The sequence below is a fragment of the Camelus dromedarius genome, chromosome 29, assembly GCF_036321535.1.
Source record: "Camelus dromedarius isolate mCamDro1 chromosome 29, mCamDro1.pat, whole genome shotgun sequence".
In the NCBI taxonomy this organism is placed as follows: Eukaryota; Metazoa; Chordata; class Mammalia; order Artiodactyla; family Camelidae; genus Camelus; species Camelus dromedarius.
In genome coordinates this window covers 1,395,956-1,415,173 of record NC_087464.1, presented here as the reverse complement: position 1 = coordinate 1,415,173, position 19,218 = coordinate 1,395,956, and the positions used below count along the sequence as shown (strand labels likewise).

Sequence of the window (19,218 nt, the reverse complement as noted above, 5' to 3'; positions counted from 1 at the left end):
AAAACCTTTCAACCAAAGAAAATCTTTTTTTTAATTGCTCTTTTTTTAATTGAGAAAATCTTATTTTTAAAGAGAATCTTGTTTCACAGATAAGTAGGGACAACTAAATTACATAATATATAGTATACATAACACATACTGCAGATTATAATAAATATCTGGTTACACAATGTAATACATTCAAAGACAGGCGTCAACCCTCCCTAGTGGGACGCAGCATCGTTCTCACTGCCACAGCCCCAAGAAGGAACTCCAGCCTTCCAAGGCCACCATCTGGAAGCTGCTGGTCAAGCCCAGTCACCTCAAGGAGCCGTATTTTGTTCTCAGAATTAACCCACTGCTGTTGGCCCAATAGCCTTTCTTGCGTTTTCCCTTGCTCAACACAACCATCTCTGTCTCTGTATCATTTAGTCTTGTCCTACTTAACAAGAACACAAGGAGGCTTGAAACTCACAGGCCTTTCTTCAACGTGACAGAGTATTATTGTAGGAGAAAATCTCTGTGTTTTTTACCTAACTATAATTGAGGCTTAATCTGCATTTTCAGAAAATATTACCCATTCCCATTTGCACTGGTAGATTTTTTTTTTAGTCAAAATTGTGTCTTCTGTGCTGTGGACATGGTCCCCAAAAGAGGCTTTATTAATGCAATAATTTTCTCAGCTATCATCATTCCTGGGGACTTGAACTCCATATTAAAGATCATTCTAATTCAGTGGGTTAGGCCCCCATCTCCTAAACAATGTTCCACAGGAAACTTCGTTAGTAGTAAGGATGATGGACCTTATGAACAGTGAATAAACTTCTGTTAACAAGGTCCACCTTCTCCTCCCAAAGAGAAAAACCCCCAGACATAAATTTTAAATGTTAACGTCTTCACCCCTCTCACGAAGATTTACAGAACTCATTAGCATATTAAAGGGTTTGATAATTCCTGCAGCAAAGAAACCGATTTTTACATCTTTAACATAATCTCTGATATAGCTGGAGTGGAAACACTTTGATTATGGGCCACAGATGTACGGACCTGCTCCAGAACAGCACTCCCTTCAACAAAGCCCATACCACAGGAAATCCCACTCTCACAGGGAATTCTGGTGCCCAGGGCCGAAACAAAGGAAAAACTGAGAAATGAACACTCATTCAATGGCACAGTCAAATACACCCTCACACCAACGAATTATCCGCAGAATGTTGAAGGGCATCAAAGGAACACAGCGCAGGGGGAGGGCATAGCTCAGGGGTAGGGCGTGCGCTCAGCACGCCCGAGTCATGGGTTCAATCCCCAGTCCCGCCTCCAAATATAAATAAATAAATAAACATAACTACCTTCCCCTCTTAAAACAGAGGGGAGGAAAAAAACACTCCATAAAATGGATGCAGCGCATTCAATCCTGATCCTCATACACTGAGTTGCCCCGTGCGTTTCCTAGCGTGCACACCGCCTTGGAAAGGCAGAGCAGCGACCACACCAACGATGAGAAACGTGCTCGGAGCACGCTTGCTGCGTGAGCCCTGCGACCACCCCAGCCCCACACGAGGCTCCTTGGTCTCTCCGTTGGACCCCCTGGTCTAGACCACGCAAATGACACCGCTTCCCCTAATTCAGATGTTTTTTCTGTGACGAGTTCACAGGAATCCTCGTGTGTAAAGCGTGGTTAATGTTCCGGGCCCCACAGACGCCCCCACGAGGGAACCGCTTATTCCCTGAGGCAGGCCCCCGGCCCCCGGGGAGTGCGGGGCCCTCACATCCCCCGCCACGCAGGCCGGGCGCTGGCTCTGCCTGGCACTGACGGGACTGCGCAAACTGCCAAGCGGTGAGGCCGACTGTAGCCTTTGTCTTCCACATTCTGCAGCGCGAGAGTCTTCTTCACGGCTGGCAGAAGCGGCCCGGACGTGACCGGGGCTGGAAAGCTGGCAAACAAGCCGCACCGCTGAGCGGCCGCTAGAAGGGGACAGCAGAGCCCCAAGGATCCGGGATAAGGACCAACGAAACGTCCCCGTCGCATGGAACAGCCCAACCCACACACAGTCCCAGTAAGACGTAAGCTCCGCGCGCCCCGAGGCACCGGCAGGCGCGCCTCACTCGATGCTTAGTTAATACCAGGCAAGGCCACCTTCTTTCCTCCCCCTTTTAAACTCCTTTTGAAAGTCACTATGAACACCTGGATATAAATTGCACTCTTTTTTGGTAAAGCAAGCTTGAAAATGTTTATATACACACACCGCAAAATTTTTAGAACATGTTAAACAATTTTACTGATTTTTTTAATAAACATTTTTGGCAATGTTTTGAATAATATGAATTCAAGCAGATATACTAAACTGCTACCTTTTATTTACACGTTAGAAAGTTGTATATACGTATTTGTATGCCTAGACAGCTGTTATGAAATATGATTACCTAATAAAAAATAATTTGAAAGTCTCAAGAAACAAAATTACCCACACTAACCCTTACACAGGCCGCACGTCACAGGACCAAGGCAATACCTCCCTCCTTTCTGCTTCGAAATTCGCGTCGAAGCTCTCAGCTACGGAATACTTGACAGCTGATGGTATGACACTGTGTACAATTACCCAAATTTCCTAAAGGAAAATCAAATTAAGTCCCCTAAAGTAAAAAACATATACAACATGTTTAGCCTGTAAAAGGTTCTTCTTGGTCATGAGCCGAAATTCTGGGCTATAAAAATATTTCACTGGCAAGCTACCTATTTATTCATGCACTTATATATTCATTCATTCATTCATTCATTCATTCATTCATTCTTTGTTCATACATTTTCTTTCAGCCAAAATCACTGAACCAGTGAATAATTAGACACTGGTTGAAAGAAAATATACGAAGAATGACCCCATCAGGCACCACGAAGGGCTGCTCCTGGACACAGACCTGGCTCACGGAGCTTACAGTCTAAGGGGGAGAAAAATGCAGAAGAAAGATTCTAAGCAAACAAGCACACCAGGCTCATATTTAGTACTTTGATAGTGTTGCTGAAGGAGAATTAATAAAATGGCTGCTCTTAGGCTAACAGATGGCTTATCCTTATGCTCGCCCTTAGGACGGTCAACAAACCTGACCGACAGGTTGCTACTCACAGCTCCAGGCCCACTGTTAACACTAAAGCTATTGATCTGTTTCTACTTTATTCCAATAACCGAAAGTAATAATCATGCCAGGTCTCTGAGTCGTTCTCCAAGGAGAAGGTCACAGGACTGTCACCTTACAAAATAGCCTGAATTAAAGACCAAGCCTTGGGTGCTTACAAGATAAAGAGATGGAAAGAGTGACAACCACTCGCCTCTACAGACCTGGTCGCCTGGAGACACCATGCCCCACTCTGAGTCTTATGAGAAGAAAGTAATTCTGTTGATCGTTACCCATGCTTTGCTATTTGAGCGATGGCTGTGCAGTTACCCGTCCCCGTCCCCAAGAGGGGCTCACAGTTCTGAAGGCCCCAGCCTGCTGCGAGGCCCCTTTGCCCGGCAAAGCAGTAAGGCTGCTTTTCTTCTAAGCTCCAAGACTTTGTCTCTGGGTTATTCGGCTCGTCAGGGATGGGGGCCGCTCTTTTGGCAACATTACAAGGAGAGACTAAAAGTTCCTCAAAAAGTAAAATAGGAATATTCAAGTGGGGCAGCAGTGAAAGTCGCAGGGGCCCTCACAGAGCGTGGTTTGCACTGCCCCGCAGCATACGGAGCAGACAAAAGGAAGGAGTAGGACCAAGTCCCTGAAACTCTTTTCTCACCCAAAAAATAGGGATGAGACGATCACCTACCTCCAGTATCTACTTCAGCAAGTTGACTGTCAGGTTTGCAAAATGACAGAAGACTCTGGTTAGCTGTCATCTCCCTAAGTTACACATCAACATGTGTTCCCAAAACATTTCAGACATTCTGAATGGTTAACCAGCTTTATTTATTCAGACCAAATGTTTAGTGGGCTTCAAAACACAATGACGGTATGTACGATCCAGCACAGAACCCATGGGAGAAAGGAAGGTTCTGTTACCAAGGGAAGAAAAGAAACACTATTACAGACATCAGACTGTACAAAGTCAAATATTGAATTCATACTGCTTTACTGGTAAAAATCATAACGTTTTTACTATGTAAAGAAACAGCTTTGTGCCATCAATTCAAACCAAATACTTCTATGTGCAATACAACACATGATTGCTGAGCCTGGCCCAGGCTCAAGGAAGAGGTTAGTCTCAAAAGGACAACATGTATAAGAAAGATCTTTTAAGAGATGTAGCAACAGAAGCTTTATAACTTCCCTGAGGGGAAAGACAAAAAGCATTCCCTCTGCGTTCTCCATACCATTCCTTCAAATATTAAAGACAAACCACCCTTCATAAGGAGCGTGTTACGTAAGGGACTGTTCTCGTCCGACTGAAGCATTACACGCTTGCTTACCAGCGCCCCAGCACGGAGGCCTGATCATAACTTAGGCACAAAACACACTGCCAGGGGAAAGCGGTGTCCTCAGTAACCAGCCTCACCTCCCAAACGCGGCAACCTGGGACCCAATGCCAGCGCGCTCGCTGGACCTTACCCCTGGAGTGCCTTCCGTGTAAGCAGTTTTCCAAACCCAACTGGGTCAGAGAAGCACTTTTTCCCCTCTGCTGAGTCATCCCGCAGCTTACTTGGTAATAAGAGCATTAGCACATTTCCAACCTTTCAAATGCTCGTAACAACTCGCATGCAGACTCTCGGAGCTGCCAGAGCCCCTGGAGGAGAAACCAGCTAAGGACGGCTTTCTAACACGGGCTTGTGTGGCCGGGGCTATGTGGGTGTCTTTACCTCAGTTTTCTGTCAAGCTAATAAGCCCCGGGTGCTACGCTCTGGCAATTCTGCGGAGATGCCGAGGGCATCTGGGAAGCCTGGGACTGAATTACCAAGTGTTAAGTGACGTGCCTAAGGCTAGATGTTGCTGTCAACCTGGAAACGGCACCCCAAACTCCCCATCCCATCAGGCTCTTCTCTGCACACGCCCTGGACTCCTGGGATTCAGCTCCTTTGCCCAAGCACCTGGCCAGGTGCTGGACCGGGGACTGCTTCAGCATTCACTAACGGCTGAGCAACCCAGAGGGGAGCCGATGACCATAAGTTTGATCAAAAATGCCTCCAAGCTGAATTCTCCAGCTAATTCCAACTCGTTCTAGCCAAGACAGCCCTCTCCTCTTTCCTACTGTTCTGAAAAGGGGAAAGACAAAATGAGTGCAAATGTTTAGATGTGTGTGCATGGGTAAGACTGCATCCGATTTACAGGGATGCAACGCCAAAGCTGCTTGTTGAGATGTGCTCAAACTATGTTCTGATGTACCACACTTATCTTACTTGGAGACCGTAAAAAAAAAAACAGTGGATTTTATAAGAAGAAATGCAACAAATGACAAAGGAATACAATACAACAAGCATAAGGGACCTCTCATAGTAACTAAAGACACACATTTTATGTTATCTAAAGTGAACTCACAACCAAAAAAAAAGACAAGAATTTATGCATGAAATCAGGCAAAAATAATCCTGCAGTTACATTTTCATTAGGAGCTAATTTTAATAAATTAATTAAGTATAAAGTAATAACAATGTACAAGTTAAATCATAGAAAATCAGTATTTGTATCACTAGAGTTTGAGTCTAGTCTTATATCCTCAATACTTTATAGTTAATTAAATAAAAATTATGTGTACCTTCCCTCTGAATTAAAGAATCAAACAATGGCTTATTAGAAGAATTCAAATGAGAAAGAACTCATGAGTACTTTAAAATATTGTTTTTATTTTTTAATTAATTTGTCTTTAAAGAGTTACAAGACTACTTCATTATCTCTCAGTAAAAATATTATTTTTTAATTAAAACTTTCTCATTGCTTTATACTTTTAGTATTTCCTTATGCTTCCTATATTTTCAATAATTTTTGTCCACTCAGTCATCGCACCATCTGTCTATTCAACACGTGTTTATTACACACTTGGACCAGTGCTAAGCACCGGAATCATCACACATGCGTCTAAAAGTTTTCAGTTAGACACCGTGTTCTTTCATGTTCTTTTACAATCTCACTTGAAGAAATATGGAGACTAAATCTCAATAATTACTTAACCATGCATAGTTTTAAAAGACTGTCTGAAATTTTAAAACAAGACCTATGAGAACAAGGGAAGTTATGTAAAAGAAAATGGTTTTTATTTGATTGCTGTCAAGTCAGCTAATTTAAAAAAAAAATAAGTGCATGAAAAGAAAAATCAGAAGATTAGGAAAAATGGAAATGTAGACTATCACCATTATCAGTGAAACATAGCAAAATACTGTTAAATATTAAAATACTAAAATCCGTTCTTAGATTGTCAATACAAAGCACTAAATGCGTGATGACATATACATGGATGCACACAATGTATCCATTCATTTAGTTCTTTGAGGTCAGAAGCTTTCTTTGGAGGCATCTTTGGTGCACTATATGCACCACTAGTAAAGATATTGCTTTATTATTGTTTCAAGAGAAAAGTAACAGTATTCTTTCCATTCACCCCAAAATGCTCACCAACAAGCACATATCTGTCCCACCTTGAGATACACACTTTACATACTTTTATTTCAAATATTAGCAGATTTTTACTTACTTTACTAAATCTGTTTTCAAAAATATATCTATGAAAATTTAAGAAGAAAATGTCAAAGAACAGCATTGCGTGAGTATTTCTCTTTAATTCTCTTGTAAACTTGGATCTTCTACCTCATCCTCCTCACTCCTCTGTCTAAATTGACATCTTAGCAAAAACATTTGTCCTAAACCACATCTTCAATCATGTCAGTCACCTGCTTAAAAATATTTATGGGCTCCTTAATGTGTGAAAGTGAGCGTCTGAAGCCCTTGGCCAGGCGGAGAAGGGCAGGCGAACAGCGGCTCGACCTGCTTCTCCACTCTCGTCCCATGAGTCTCTCTTTCACAATCTCTTACCCTGTTTATTACCCATCCAGAGCTTTGCCAATTTCTTCCCTAACCCTGACCATCCTCCTCCATCTGTGTCAGTTACAATTCTAATTTCCCCTACTCACCCAACCAACTTAAAGATCATTTCTTAATGTCCTTCATGAGGACATGCGTTCCCTGTCAGAAGTAATCTCAATATAGTACCCCTCTCTCTCTGCCCTCATCGCCTCCCTCTCCTCCTCCTTCCCGTTCTCTCTTTGGCCTTGCTCCTTTCTTTTGTTCCTCTATTGGGACTTACCCACTTTTGTCTTTTTTTTTTTTTTTTAACTTTGATTTAGTTTTTTTTAACGTATTTTTACTGAAGTATAGTCAGTTTACAATGCTGTGTCAGTTTCTGGTGTACAGCACAACACTTCAGTCATATAGGAACATACATGTATTCATTTTCATATTCTTTTTAACCGTAAGTTACTACAAGATATGGAATACAGTTCCCTGTGCTCTACAGTATAAACTTGTCAACTTACCTACTTTTGTTACAACTACTTGAGATATCTCCGCTACTAGCTACAACATCCTTAAAGCAAGATCATTCTTATTTAGTCTCATAACCTAACAACACTTAGTTTTGTGCAACTAGTGACAAGTGATTAAGGGGGCTCATAAGTATAATTTATTGTTTTTAAGCAACATGACTAAGTAACGGGTTTAACCTTATGCTCACATACTCTCCGTCCTTTCCCTATAAAATGTTACCTCTAATACTAAACCATTGCTATAGTCACAGTTCCTTTAACATAAAATAGATCAGATATCACAGGTATGATCATGAGCTATGATCCTGATCATGAGTTACAGGAAATCAGATTTTTCTAGCGACTGAGTTTCCCAATCCACTTGTGGAAAATTTTTCAAATGCCAGTCAGCCCATCTGTCCAACAGTATCCAACCTCCAATCCCATCAACCCCTAACTTTCGTTTATAATAAACCTATGTTTAGGGAACCACAAAAATTACCGTCTTAAGAATGCAAAAAAACAATGCATACAAGTATACTATGTCTACATTAGCATAATTATTGGCTTTGGGATGTGCACTTTAAAGATTATTCAATAATCTTTATTGTATCTTCAATTTGTCTGTTATTGGGTCCAGAGAAAATCGGGGCCCCTCAGTTCACAGTGCATGAATTGGGCAACTATTGATGAAGTTTTTAAAGGTGCTAAGTATCAGCGTGATGCCTACACAACTCAACACGTTTAAAAATTAATTCAAAGAAAATGTGCCATGGTCTGCAACAAGACATTCCCCTCATTCCCCTGGTTGTTTTACTGTTGTAGAGAGTTCTTAAAGCGCCACATCAGTATATTTTCTCCTTCGTTTCACATCCAATAATTTTTGACATAAAAATCCACTAAATATCCAATTAACTTCCATACAAAAACTGTCTTCTCTATAGTATGTGAAGTTCCCAATTAAGAAAATCACAGATTACAGAGTAGATCTTGAATATATTTACTTTGTTTCCTTATGATTATAAAAAACATACTTTTGACAGTATTTTTATAAAACTACAAAGAAGTAAGTACACATGATGTTTTTACATAGACATATTCCTTCTGTGTTTCTTGCTAACGATTTTATTATTTTGAAGCCTTGTATATAAATGTCCTGAGTGATACACAATGAAAGAAAGGTATTTTTTAAAATCACACATTATAATTTTAAAATCTTTGGGTTAAGAGTGAAAAATTGATAAAAAATAGTTTCACGTAGTCAGACTTCTTCCTACAAAATCCACAGTAGTATATACTTTTAAGTACGTCTTGTGAAACACTGTATTGAAAATTGCAGTCTTAGTTCATTTGCAAACATCCACATTTCTAAGTTACTGCAATGTTTCTCAAAATGCTGTCTACAAAATACCTATTTCAAAATCCTCTGAAGTGCTAGTTTTCGATGCAGAGACCCCAAGATTCCACTCCACACCGCTGGAAGGGAATCAGAGCCTGGCAACACACATGTAAGACAAGTTTGCTCCTGTGACTCTGACGTTCACCAGACTTGAGACATCTGTCGGCTCTATCTCATGCCTCATTATATCCTCGGTGCTGTTATCTCGGAAGGAAAAGTTGCAAAATGATTCCTTCCCAAAAATACTGTTTCCAAATGCTCATTCTTAACAATTTAGAAAGTGTCACTCAACGGAAAATTAAACCTGTTTCCAAATCCCACGGTATTTCAGCTCAATTAACAAATGAAAGGGGTCCCTGCTGTCCTACAGGATCCTGAGCGAAAAAGCCCGCGACACCCACTTCGCACCTCGGGACGCGGACCTCCGCTTTCCACAGGTCAGAGTACTGAATCCCGTGAGCATCACCAGAGCCCCAAGTGACACTCGGTTCCCCAGCCTTCGACTCTCTAGGCAGGGCGAGCCCGCTGGCCGCACAGGCCCTCCAGCGCCCAGAGCCCCCGGCCGTGAGCATCCCCGACAGGGGCTGGCGGAGTGGGGTCCGGCCTCCACTGCCACGCGCTTGCCCTCGGAAAAGCCGCTGACACCAAGGAAACTGACCCGAGACCCCCCGGAACACGCAGACCACCGTCCATCGTTCTCTCCAGCGGCCAGCATCTCTTTCCAAAAGACGACACAGGAACCCTAAAGCACCTCTTTCCTAGAACATGAGCCACCCCCACAACTCTCCTCGCCTCCCCCGCTCCCCAGCGCCTGTTGCTAAGCAGGCGAGACGGCACCCAGGCATCCGGGATCAGGGGGCAGACCGCGGGCGGAGCTGCGAGCGCCAGGGCGGCGGCGAAAGCCCTGCCTCCCAGGAGCCCAGGACCCCTTCCTATGGCAGGAAGGGTGCGCCCTCCGCGCCGCTCCGACGCCAACGACGCCCCCCGCGCACCCGAGGCGGGCGGAGGGAGCCGCGCGAGCAGGAGGCCGGCGCCCAAGAGCGCCGCTCCCGCTGCGGGCCCGGCAAGCTCGGCCCGGCAGAGGAGGCCTCTGGCCCGGTTCTGTGGACGCCGGTGGGCCCAGACGGCCGGGCAGGGGCTTGGGGGCAGCCCGGGGGAGGGCAGGCACTCACCATGTTGACTTCGGAAACCATGTCTATGCTGGCGATGTCGATGTTCATCCCCACGCAGACCGGGGGACCTGCGGGAAGCGCACGACACGAGGGTCAGCCGGGCTCGGGCACGGGCTGCGGGCGGCTCTGAGGACGGGGGCTACCCGAGGAGGGGGCGCAGGCGAAGGGCCCCCCTCCCCACCGCGCCGCAGCTCAGCGGAAGCGGCCCCCGCCTCCCTCCTCCACCCAGGCCGCCGGCGCGGCGGGTCGCGCTTCCCGCAGCGGCCGCGCACACCCTACTTACCCCCAAAGTCGGGTCTTAGGCGAATGTCGTAGCCTTTCAACAGCTTGTCCACCGTCTCCTTCACAAAGGACATGTTCCCGGGATCGTTCACGCTGCGGGGGAGGCGGGGGGCAAAAGAGAGCCGGGTCAAGCGGCAGCTCACCCGCCAGCGCCCGGCGTGCACAGCCGCGCGCGCTGCCCGCCGCCCGGCCCGCTTCCCGTCAAGCCACCCGCGACCCTACCTCTGGGCGCAGCACACCACCGCCACCAGCACCGGGGCCGAGAAGATGCCGAAAAGCCTTCCTCCCGCAAAGCCCCACATCCCTCCGCCGCGCCCCGGCACGGGGGAGGGGGCGCCCCGCCGCCGTCGCGACCCGCAGCCGGGGCTGCTCCTGCTGCTGCCGCCGCCGCCGCCGCCGTCGCGCTGGCCCCGAGCGGAGGAGGGCGCAGGGGGAGGGGAGGAGGAGGAGCGGCGTGCGCGGGCGCGCGGGGAGGGGGAGGAGGCAGGGCGAGCCGGAGGCCGAGCCCGCCGCGCCGCGCACCCCGGTCCTCCCGCCCCCGCGCTCGCCGCGGCGCGTGGCCCCCGCCCTCCGCGCCCCCTCCCGACCTCGGCGGCGGCGGAGCGGGACCCGGAGCCCGGCGGGGGACGGCAGGCAGGAGCCGCGGCTGCGCGACGCGCGGCAGGGCCGGGGGTCGGCCGCGCAGCCAGCTCTGGGCTCCTGGCGCTCCGGGACGAAGGCGATCGTCGCCGACGGCGACGCGGGCAGCGACCGCGGAGGAAACGCTAGCCGCTTCCCCCCGCCCCCTCTCCGGCCGACTCCTTCACTACGACCCCCGCCCAGCTGCGGCGGAGGCCGAGCCCGGAGATGCTGCTGAGCGCCTCTTCCCGGGGGACTGCGCGCAGCAGCCGGGAGGGAGGCTGCCGGGCCCGAGGGAAGCCCCTACCTCACCTGCGGGACTCTGAGCCTCGCGTCCCCAGGGTCCAGGAGAGCCAGATGAGCAGCAGGAGAGCCCGGAGCCCGGAGCACATGGCGCTGCTCCTCCGACCTAACCCGGGTGGGATCCGCTCTCCCCTACAGTCGCCGAGCATTCCAACAGCGATGGGGGGGATCCCCGCCCCTGCCCCCACCCACGGGCTTTCCCGCCTGACCCATCATCCAGCCCCTTGCATGGCGGCCCCATTAATTATTGATGCAATTTAAAACCATTTTTAAAATTGATTCCTTAAACTATGTCTCTCACCCTCACCCCCTGAACATTTCACGTGAGCACTGGGCCCTCCCTACTCACATAAATCCATTTATGATGAATGTTAGAGAGGCCTGAATATGCACACTTTATCATCAGTAAACTGGAGTCCAAATCAGAGTTGGAGACCCTGGGCTACCATCCCGGGGATGGGAGAGTAACGTGTCTTTTCTGATGCAATCTGGAGCTGTCCGTGGTTCTTACTATAACACAAGAAATCTCGTTAACACTGTGACCGGCCCCCATCCTTTGGTCCTCATTTTAGAAGACCTCTGGCACCTTGGTCAAGAAACAGACTGATGCCACCACAGTCCACCCTGCGCTGTGTGTCACCACTGTGTACCTGAGGGTACTTGCTCACCCATGGCCTTAGGTTGTCTGTTTTTCGTTAGTGAATGATCCTCAAAGTTTTTCTGTGCTACAGACTTCTAGTATTGAGGAAAGTGGTTACACATTCTTACCTGTGGTCAGCCAAGAAAACTTATAAATCAAGTTCACTTTCTGCTTAATAGACTTCGTTGGGCCATTCCAGGGCCTAATGAATGGTTAATAATAGATAACTGCTTCTCTGTATTGACTAATTTTTTGTACGAAGCTCAAGGTTTTCTTTTCTATTATCAAGGCTTTATATAGGTAAATATCTAAATCTAGACCCTGGTTCTCAAGTTGGCATATTTCTGGCATTAATTTTAAATACCATTGCCTTTTTTAAAAAGTCAGCAATTTTATTTTTGGAACAGAAAATATGACCACAGAAACCTGAAAGGTTGATATTAAGATAGATTAAGAGATAAATATAGCTCCCTAATTATTTCCTGGAAAAGTCTGTTTGCAACTACTTTGTATTCTGTGTCCTGTTAATGTACAATGGAATTATCAGGAAAACTAGATCTGTATTATCATACCTTCCCCTCCACATTCATGTTTCAGTCTATTTCTCCTGTTTGCATGTGCCTCTTTTAGAGAAATGCCCTGTTGAGGATCACAGCTATAGAAAATACACAAGGAGAATAAGGTGTTTGAGTAAAGCCAACAACATAGCAAGAATGATCCCCCTTGTTATTATCTTGTGTATTCTAAAACTTGAAAACCACATTACAAATGTTAGTATCCAACCACGTGCCACCTCAGATCTTGGCTTCAACCACCCTGAGTCTCTTGCCTTATTTTTTAATTCCAGTTGCTGCTTCAGCATGCAGTTCTGCAAGAGCTCTGATCAGCTTTGCACGGGAACAAATCCACACCCCTCACCTCCTGTCCACATAGCTTGTCTCTCAGCTCTCACCTTCAGGCTTCTCGGTTGGCAATGAGGTCCAAATGCAACAGGACCTGAGTATTCGCAAATGAGCAATCTGAAATTGCAGTCGAGTTAGCTATCCAAGGGGTGAGCCTTTGATGAATGGAAGAAGGGAGCCAGGAAATAAATGATTCCTCCTCCAGTTCCCCCTAAGAAATGTCCTGAGCTGCTGTAATAATTCCTCTCTTTTTTCCTCTCCTTCCACACCTGGATCCCCTTTCCCTTCACTCCTGTTTTCATCAACATTACACACCCTAGTAAAGCAATGGCATGTAAATTTTGCCAAGACTAAGTCATCCACCCATTGGCAAATTGTTACTGTCACCTAAAAGGCAGTCTTTTTTATAATATGAAGGTGAAGTCAAAGAGAAACATTGTGGTAAGTGTACACTGGTATAATCAAGATACATAAGGCCATGTGGCTCATCAAAGTTGCTGGCCAGTTTGCACCTACATGGGCCAAAAAAGTTGGGCATGCAACCCTTGGCCGCCCTCCTGTCTCAGCTCTTCCCACAGCCGCCTTGGAAGGTTGGATGAGCATTGAACCCCAGGTACCCCCATCTTTCCACTCCTTTGCCAGGATTCCTGAAACCAAGAATATTTTCATACATGGTGCTAATGTGTTAGCCAAATCAGCAGGAAATTATTGATGTAGTTCTTACTTTCATTTATGTTACAGAAAGAGAAAAAAAGGCTTTAGGAGTCCCACAATGGGTAAATTGTCACATCAAAAGGAAAAGGAGACAAATGCCATCTTGTTCCTAACGAAGTGATTTTAAACAGGCTAGAATAACCATTGGGGGTCCTCAAGGTGGGAAGAAGAAAGGAAGGAGACAGATGAAGAGCATCACGTGATCACTTTGCCTCGTCCGTGTCTCTGCATTCGGGCTGACCCAAATGCCTGTCACCAAACTGTTTTAATCATAGTTGCTTCTTACTTACAGAGAATCAAGTTGTCTTTTTAAACAATATCCAAGTTTCTGACAATAGATTTTAAAACTCTTTAAAAATATCTCAATTTGAAGTATAGCACACGAAATAAAAACTTAAATGTATACTTAGATGTTTCTTGAAAAATGTATAGAGCAGTGTACATTTTCATCATTCCCAAAACTCCCCCCTGATCCTTTAGCCTATTTGCCATTCCAGGTCCAGACAAGTGCAGACCTCACTTCTGTCATTACAAATATTTTTGTCCTGTTCAACATTTCATGCAAGTGGAAATATCCAGTATGTGTTATTGTATGGCTGGCTTCTTTCCTTCAGTATAATTTTTCTGACATCCATCCATAGTTTGTTTCTTTTTACTCGCTGAGTAGTATTCCATTGTGTGGCTATTCCACAGTTTGTTTACCCATTCATCTATCAGCAGACCTTTCTAGTTTGGGCTATTTTGAATAAAAAGTGTGGACATATGGCTTCATTTCTCTTAGGTCAATACCCAAGAGTGAATGGCTGAATTGTGTGGCAAAGGGCATGTTCAGCTTTATAAGAAACTGCTAAAATTTCTTCCAAAGTAATTGAAGGATTTTAAATTTCATCAGCAACGCATATGAATTGTGGCTGCTCCACACCACCACCCTCCTCAGTCCCAGTGGGCAGACAGTGGTATCTCATGTGGTTTTACTTTGCATTTTCCTCATGATAAATAACTGTATTTCATTGGCATACTGGCCTCTCATACCTTCTTTTTGAAAATAAAAGATTTTTCCCATTTTAAATTGCATTCTTAGTCTTTTTTAAATTGAGATATGAATTCTTTACATAGTCTAGATACAAATCCTTTGTCAAATGTATGTAATGTGAATATTTTCTCCCACCTGTGGCCTTTCTGTTTGCTTTCTTTGATAGTGTCTTTCAAAGGAAAGAAGAATTGAGTTTAGATGAAGTTCATCTTATCAGTCTTTCTCTTTTATGGGTCAGAATTTTGGTATTCTACCTAAGACAACTTCACTTGATTGAGAGTTAAGATTTTCTCTATGTTTTCCTTAAAAAGTTAGCATTCATATTTAAATCTTTGATATGCTTATAGCTAATTTTTATGGACAGTTTGAGTAAGGGTCAAGGTTCTTTTCTTCTATGTGGATGTCCAGTTGTTTCAACACAATTTGTTGAAAAATATTCTTTCCCCCATTGAGTAACTCAGATTTTTGTTGAAAATCCGTTGCCCTCATGTGTATGGGTATGTTTGGGGGCTGTTTTATTTACTCTTTTTCATTGACCTATACATGTATTCTGTCACCAACTCCATATTGTTCTGATTAATGTAGCTGTAAATATTGAAAACAGATATAATAATTTATCCAACTCTGCTCTTCTTCTTTAAAAATGTTTTTGACTATTTTAGGGTTTTGCATTTTTATAGACATTTTAGAATGATCTTTTCAATTTCTATAAAGAAGCTTCATGGGATTTTAATTTGTCTTACATAAAACCTATACATAAATTTAGAGGAAATTGACCTCTTAGCAATATTGATTCCTCCAATCTGTGAAAACTCTGTATGTCTCCATTTATTTAGATCATTAATTTTTCTCAGAAATACTTTGTAGATTTCTGTGCAAGGCCTTACATTTCATTCATTAAATATATCCCTAAGTATTTCATATTTTAACCTGTTATAAATGCTATTTTTAATACTTCATTGTCCAATTGTTTGTGGGTAGTATACAGAAATATAACTGATTTTACAAAAGAGAAACAGACTCATAGACATAGAACACAAATTTGTGGTTGCCAGTGGGGAGGGGGTGGGAAGGGACAGACTGGGAGTTCGAGATTTGTAGATACTGACAGGTATACATAGAATAGATAAACAGGACTATACTGTGTGGCACAGGGAAATATATACAAGATCCTGTGGTAGTTCACGGTGAAAAAGAATGTGACAATGAATATATGTATGTTCATGTATAACTGAAAGATTGTGCTCCACGCTGGAAATTGACACAACAATGTAAATTGACTATAACCCAATAAAATAAAATAAAGTATAACTAATTTTAATATATTGACATTACATCCTACAAACTTACTCAATGTACAATTATTTTAATAAGATTTTTTGTAGATTCCTTGGGATTATACCAAGAAAATCAGCATATAATCTCTGAATATAGAGAGTTTTGCCTCTTCCTCTCCTGTATGGATACTCTTTATTTCTTTTTCTTGCCTTGCAGCACTGACAGAGACCTCCCGTACAATGTGGAGTAGAAATGATGAGAGTGGACACCATTGCTTTACTCCAATATTAGGGGAAAATGCTCAGATTTGTCTGTTGGTTTTTTACCATTAACCATGGTGTTGACATCTTCCTCTTACTTTTCTTTTGTTCTTGCTACCTTCTTCCCTTTTCCTTTTTTTTTTTTTTTTTTTTTTTTTTTTTTTTGGCACCTCTGTGAAAAATTCAGTCTTAAGAGTAGGGTAGCACAAGGTTGCATCCGGGATGGAATGAGGAGCCTCCAGGACTCTGGCCTCAGGGGTCAGAGCCCAGGCAGTGTGAGGAGGGCCTGAGGTTTCATTGCTCAAGTGCACAGAAAAAAAGGCATCTTTCTGAGCAGAAGGCTGAGTTTGGATGTCACAGCCAAAGCGAAAGGAAGGAGCGTATCCCTGGGAAAGGACAGGCTGGCATGGGTGTCAGAGCCCATGCGAGACTAGGAAGGCAGTGATGTGGACAAAGCAGCTTGTGTTTGACATTAGAGCCAAGGTAAGGTGACGCCACATCCCAGTGGAGGTTGGCCTAATGTGGCAGTAAGGGTCTCAGAGGGTAAGAGAGTGTCCAGGCATGGGGACTACCCTGTGTGAGAGTCTGAGCCCAGGCAGAACGAGAAGGGCACCCACACAAGGGGGCCAGCCTGGAATCAGAGCCCAAGCAGGGATAGGAAGCCACCATAGCGCTGTGCAAGGGCAGAAGATGACGTGGGCATCCATGTGCTGGGGCGACCTGTCATGGGAACTCGGAGCTTCAGGAAAGTATCCACACTCTGGGATGGCCCAGAATGGGGATTCAGAACCCGGACAGGGAGAAGAGAGCGTGTGCAGGGAGTGGGGGGAGTGGCGGCAACAAGGTTATATAGTGGGGCAAGGATCAAATGAGTAAATATATTAAGGATAATGGAAGCCAGGCTTCCCTCTGTTCAAGATGGGACTTACAAATATTAAGACAGGGAGAAATAATCCCTGTGGTGTGAGATTGCAATTGAACATGTACGTGTAAACTAATGACTTTCAAACTGTCTAGATGAGTACAAATGCATACATACACGTGCATACGTGCATGTACTGTATTTACGTTCATTTACTGTGTACATCATAGACTGTAACGTATACTTATTTTCTGTATACCTACACGTATACATGCATGTACATTTATTCCCAAGTTCTGTCCTAGGAACAGCGACAGCCTGATAGCAATCAGCATCTCCTACACCCAGAACTTAGATTCTACGTATAATTTTCAAACTGAAAGGAACCATGGGTCCTTTGAAAAAGAGTTGATTCTTGAAACGGTCAAGGGAGTGTAGGATGCAATTGAACTATCTTGTGTCAGAGAAATGGAAGTGTTTAAAGAATGATGGAGATGTGTCAGAGAGACACAGAATCCAGCCGGAATGTGTTTGCACTGCCCAATTCTGGAAAATCTTTGAGCCTAAAAATGAATAATGACAATAATGAACTACAACCCATGGAAAAAAAAAAAAAGAAAATATGAGTTAATGCATATTAATTGATCAATTAATTAATGAAACGGTTAATCACAAATGGTATCTTTGCATAGATTTTAGGTACATTCCCAACAAAATACTAATTATGGAGAGGTAACTGAACACAGCACAGCTGGCAGATACCACCTTAATCAAGTGATCAATATGAATAAATTAAATACTGAAATTAATCAAAATAGCATGTCCTATGATACAGTACATTGAGAAGAACATTGTAACCGTTTGATGACATTTCTAACAAAGATGCATGACCTGAATGTAATCACAAGGAAACATCAGACAAATTCCAACTGAGAGACTTCAAATACAACATAACAGCCCTGAAATATTTAAAAGTGCCAAGGTCATCAAAGTCAGAAAAGACTTAGAAAGTATCCCAAACTGAAGGAAGCTGAAGAGATAGGGATTCTTAATGCATGTGATTCCGAACTGGATCATTTTGCTATAAAAGGTATTAACGGGGCAACTGGTTGATCTTGAATGGGCTCTGAAGATTGCATCGTAGTAATTTAGTATCTATTTCTTGATTCTGATGATTGTGTTGTAACAGCATAGGAAAGCCTCCTAGCATGCATGAAAAACACTCAGCTGTTTGAGGACGACAGTCATCAGCTTGGCTTCTCATGCACAAATGATTCATGGAAAAGTTCATTGTGAAGTACCTCAAACTTTTCTGTAAGTTTATAATGGTTTTAAATTTTTTTTTTTAAGTTTTCTGTAGGTATCCTTCCACAGATTAAGAAAAATGCCTTCCATTAGCAATTTGTGTAAAATTGTTTGTTAAGAATGAAGTGGGATTATAAATCAACTAAACCACAATAAAAGAAAAAGAAAAAGAATGAAGTGGACATTCGTCAGATGCTTTTGCTGTTGTTATAATTATCTGCGGAGATAATTACATGGATTTTCTCCTGTATGGTTTTAATGTGGTAGATGACATTGATTTTCAAAAGTTCAACAATCTTCGCATTTCCAGGATAAATATTACTTGGTCATCTTGCTTACATTTTTAATATATAAATGGACTTGACTTCCTAATATTCTTGTTAAGGATTTCTGTGTCTATGTTCAAGTTTGGTGTATAAATTTCTTTTCTTGCCTAGTTTTTGTTTTAATGCAAAATAAGGCTACTACATGCTCCCTTTTCTTCTAAGTTTTGAAAGACTTTTGGTAGGATAATTATCATTCCTTCCTTAAAATTATTTTCTAGAATCCATCAATGAATTGAAATTCCCCTTAGTTTTTAATGGTAAATATAATTTATTTAACAAGCATAAGGCTATTTAGTTTTCTGTTTCTTCTGGTGACAGGTTTGCTAATTTATGGATTTTAAGAACTCCGTTCATTTCTCCCAAGTGGTCAAATTTATTAACAAAAAAATGCTTGTAATAGGCCCTTAATTGTAATTTTGAAGAATTCAGTACATGTAGTTATGCTCCTTGTTTCTTTCCTGATATTAGCAGCTTGTGCCTTCATTGCCTTTTCTTGATAAGTCTCGGTTGATTGCCTCCATTAATATTCAAAGAATCTGCTTTTGATTTCATTGATTTTTCTTTATCATTTGTCTGTATTGTATTTTACTGGTTTCTGCTCCTACCCTAATTATTTTCTTTCTATACTTTGGCTTTATTTGGTTCTTCCTTTTCTAGCTTCTTAAGA

At 43.5% G+C, this 19,218-nt stretch overlaps 1 protein-coding gene across 2 annotated transcripts in view; it reads right to left on the bottom strand.

Moving 5' to 3' along the window:
• Positions 1-11,347, bottom strand: part of GABRB3 (gamma-aminobutyric acid type A receptor subunit beta3) — a 222,140-nt gene extending 210,793 nt beyond the window's left edge. Inside the window, exons 1-3 of one of the 2 annotated variants that reach the window (XM_031440437.2) lie at positions 11,241-11,347; positions 10,312-10,403; positions 10,029-10,096 (exon numbers count right to left, since the gene is read on the bottom strand). In XM_031440437.2, coding sequence (XP_031296297.1) covers positions 10,029-10,096; positions 10,312-10,403; positions 11,241-11,320 — 240 coding nt within the window. In that variant the 5' untranslated portion in view covers positions 11,321-11,347. Of the gene's footprint in view, positions 1-10,028; positions 10,097-10,311; positions 10,404-10,532; positions 10,708-11,240 lie in introns of those variants that run through there. The other variant, XM_031440436.2, reaches the window with a different exon arrangement.
• Between the last annotated feature and the right edge of the window lie 7,871 nt (positions 11,348-19,218).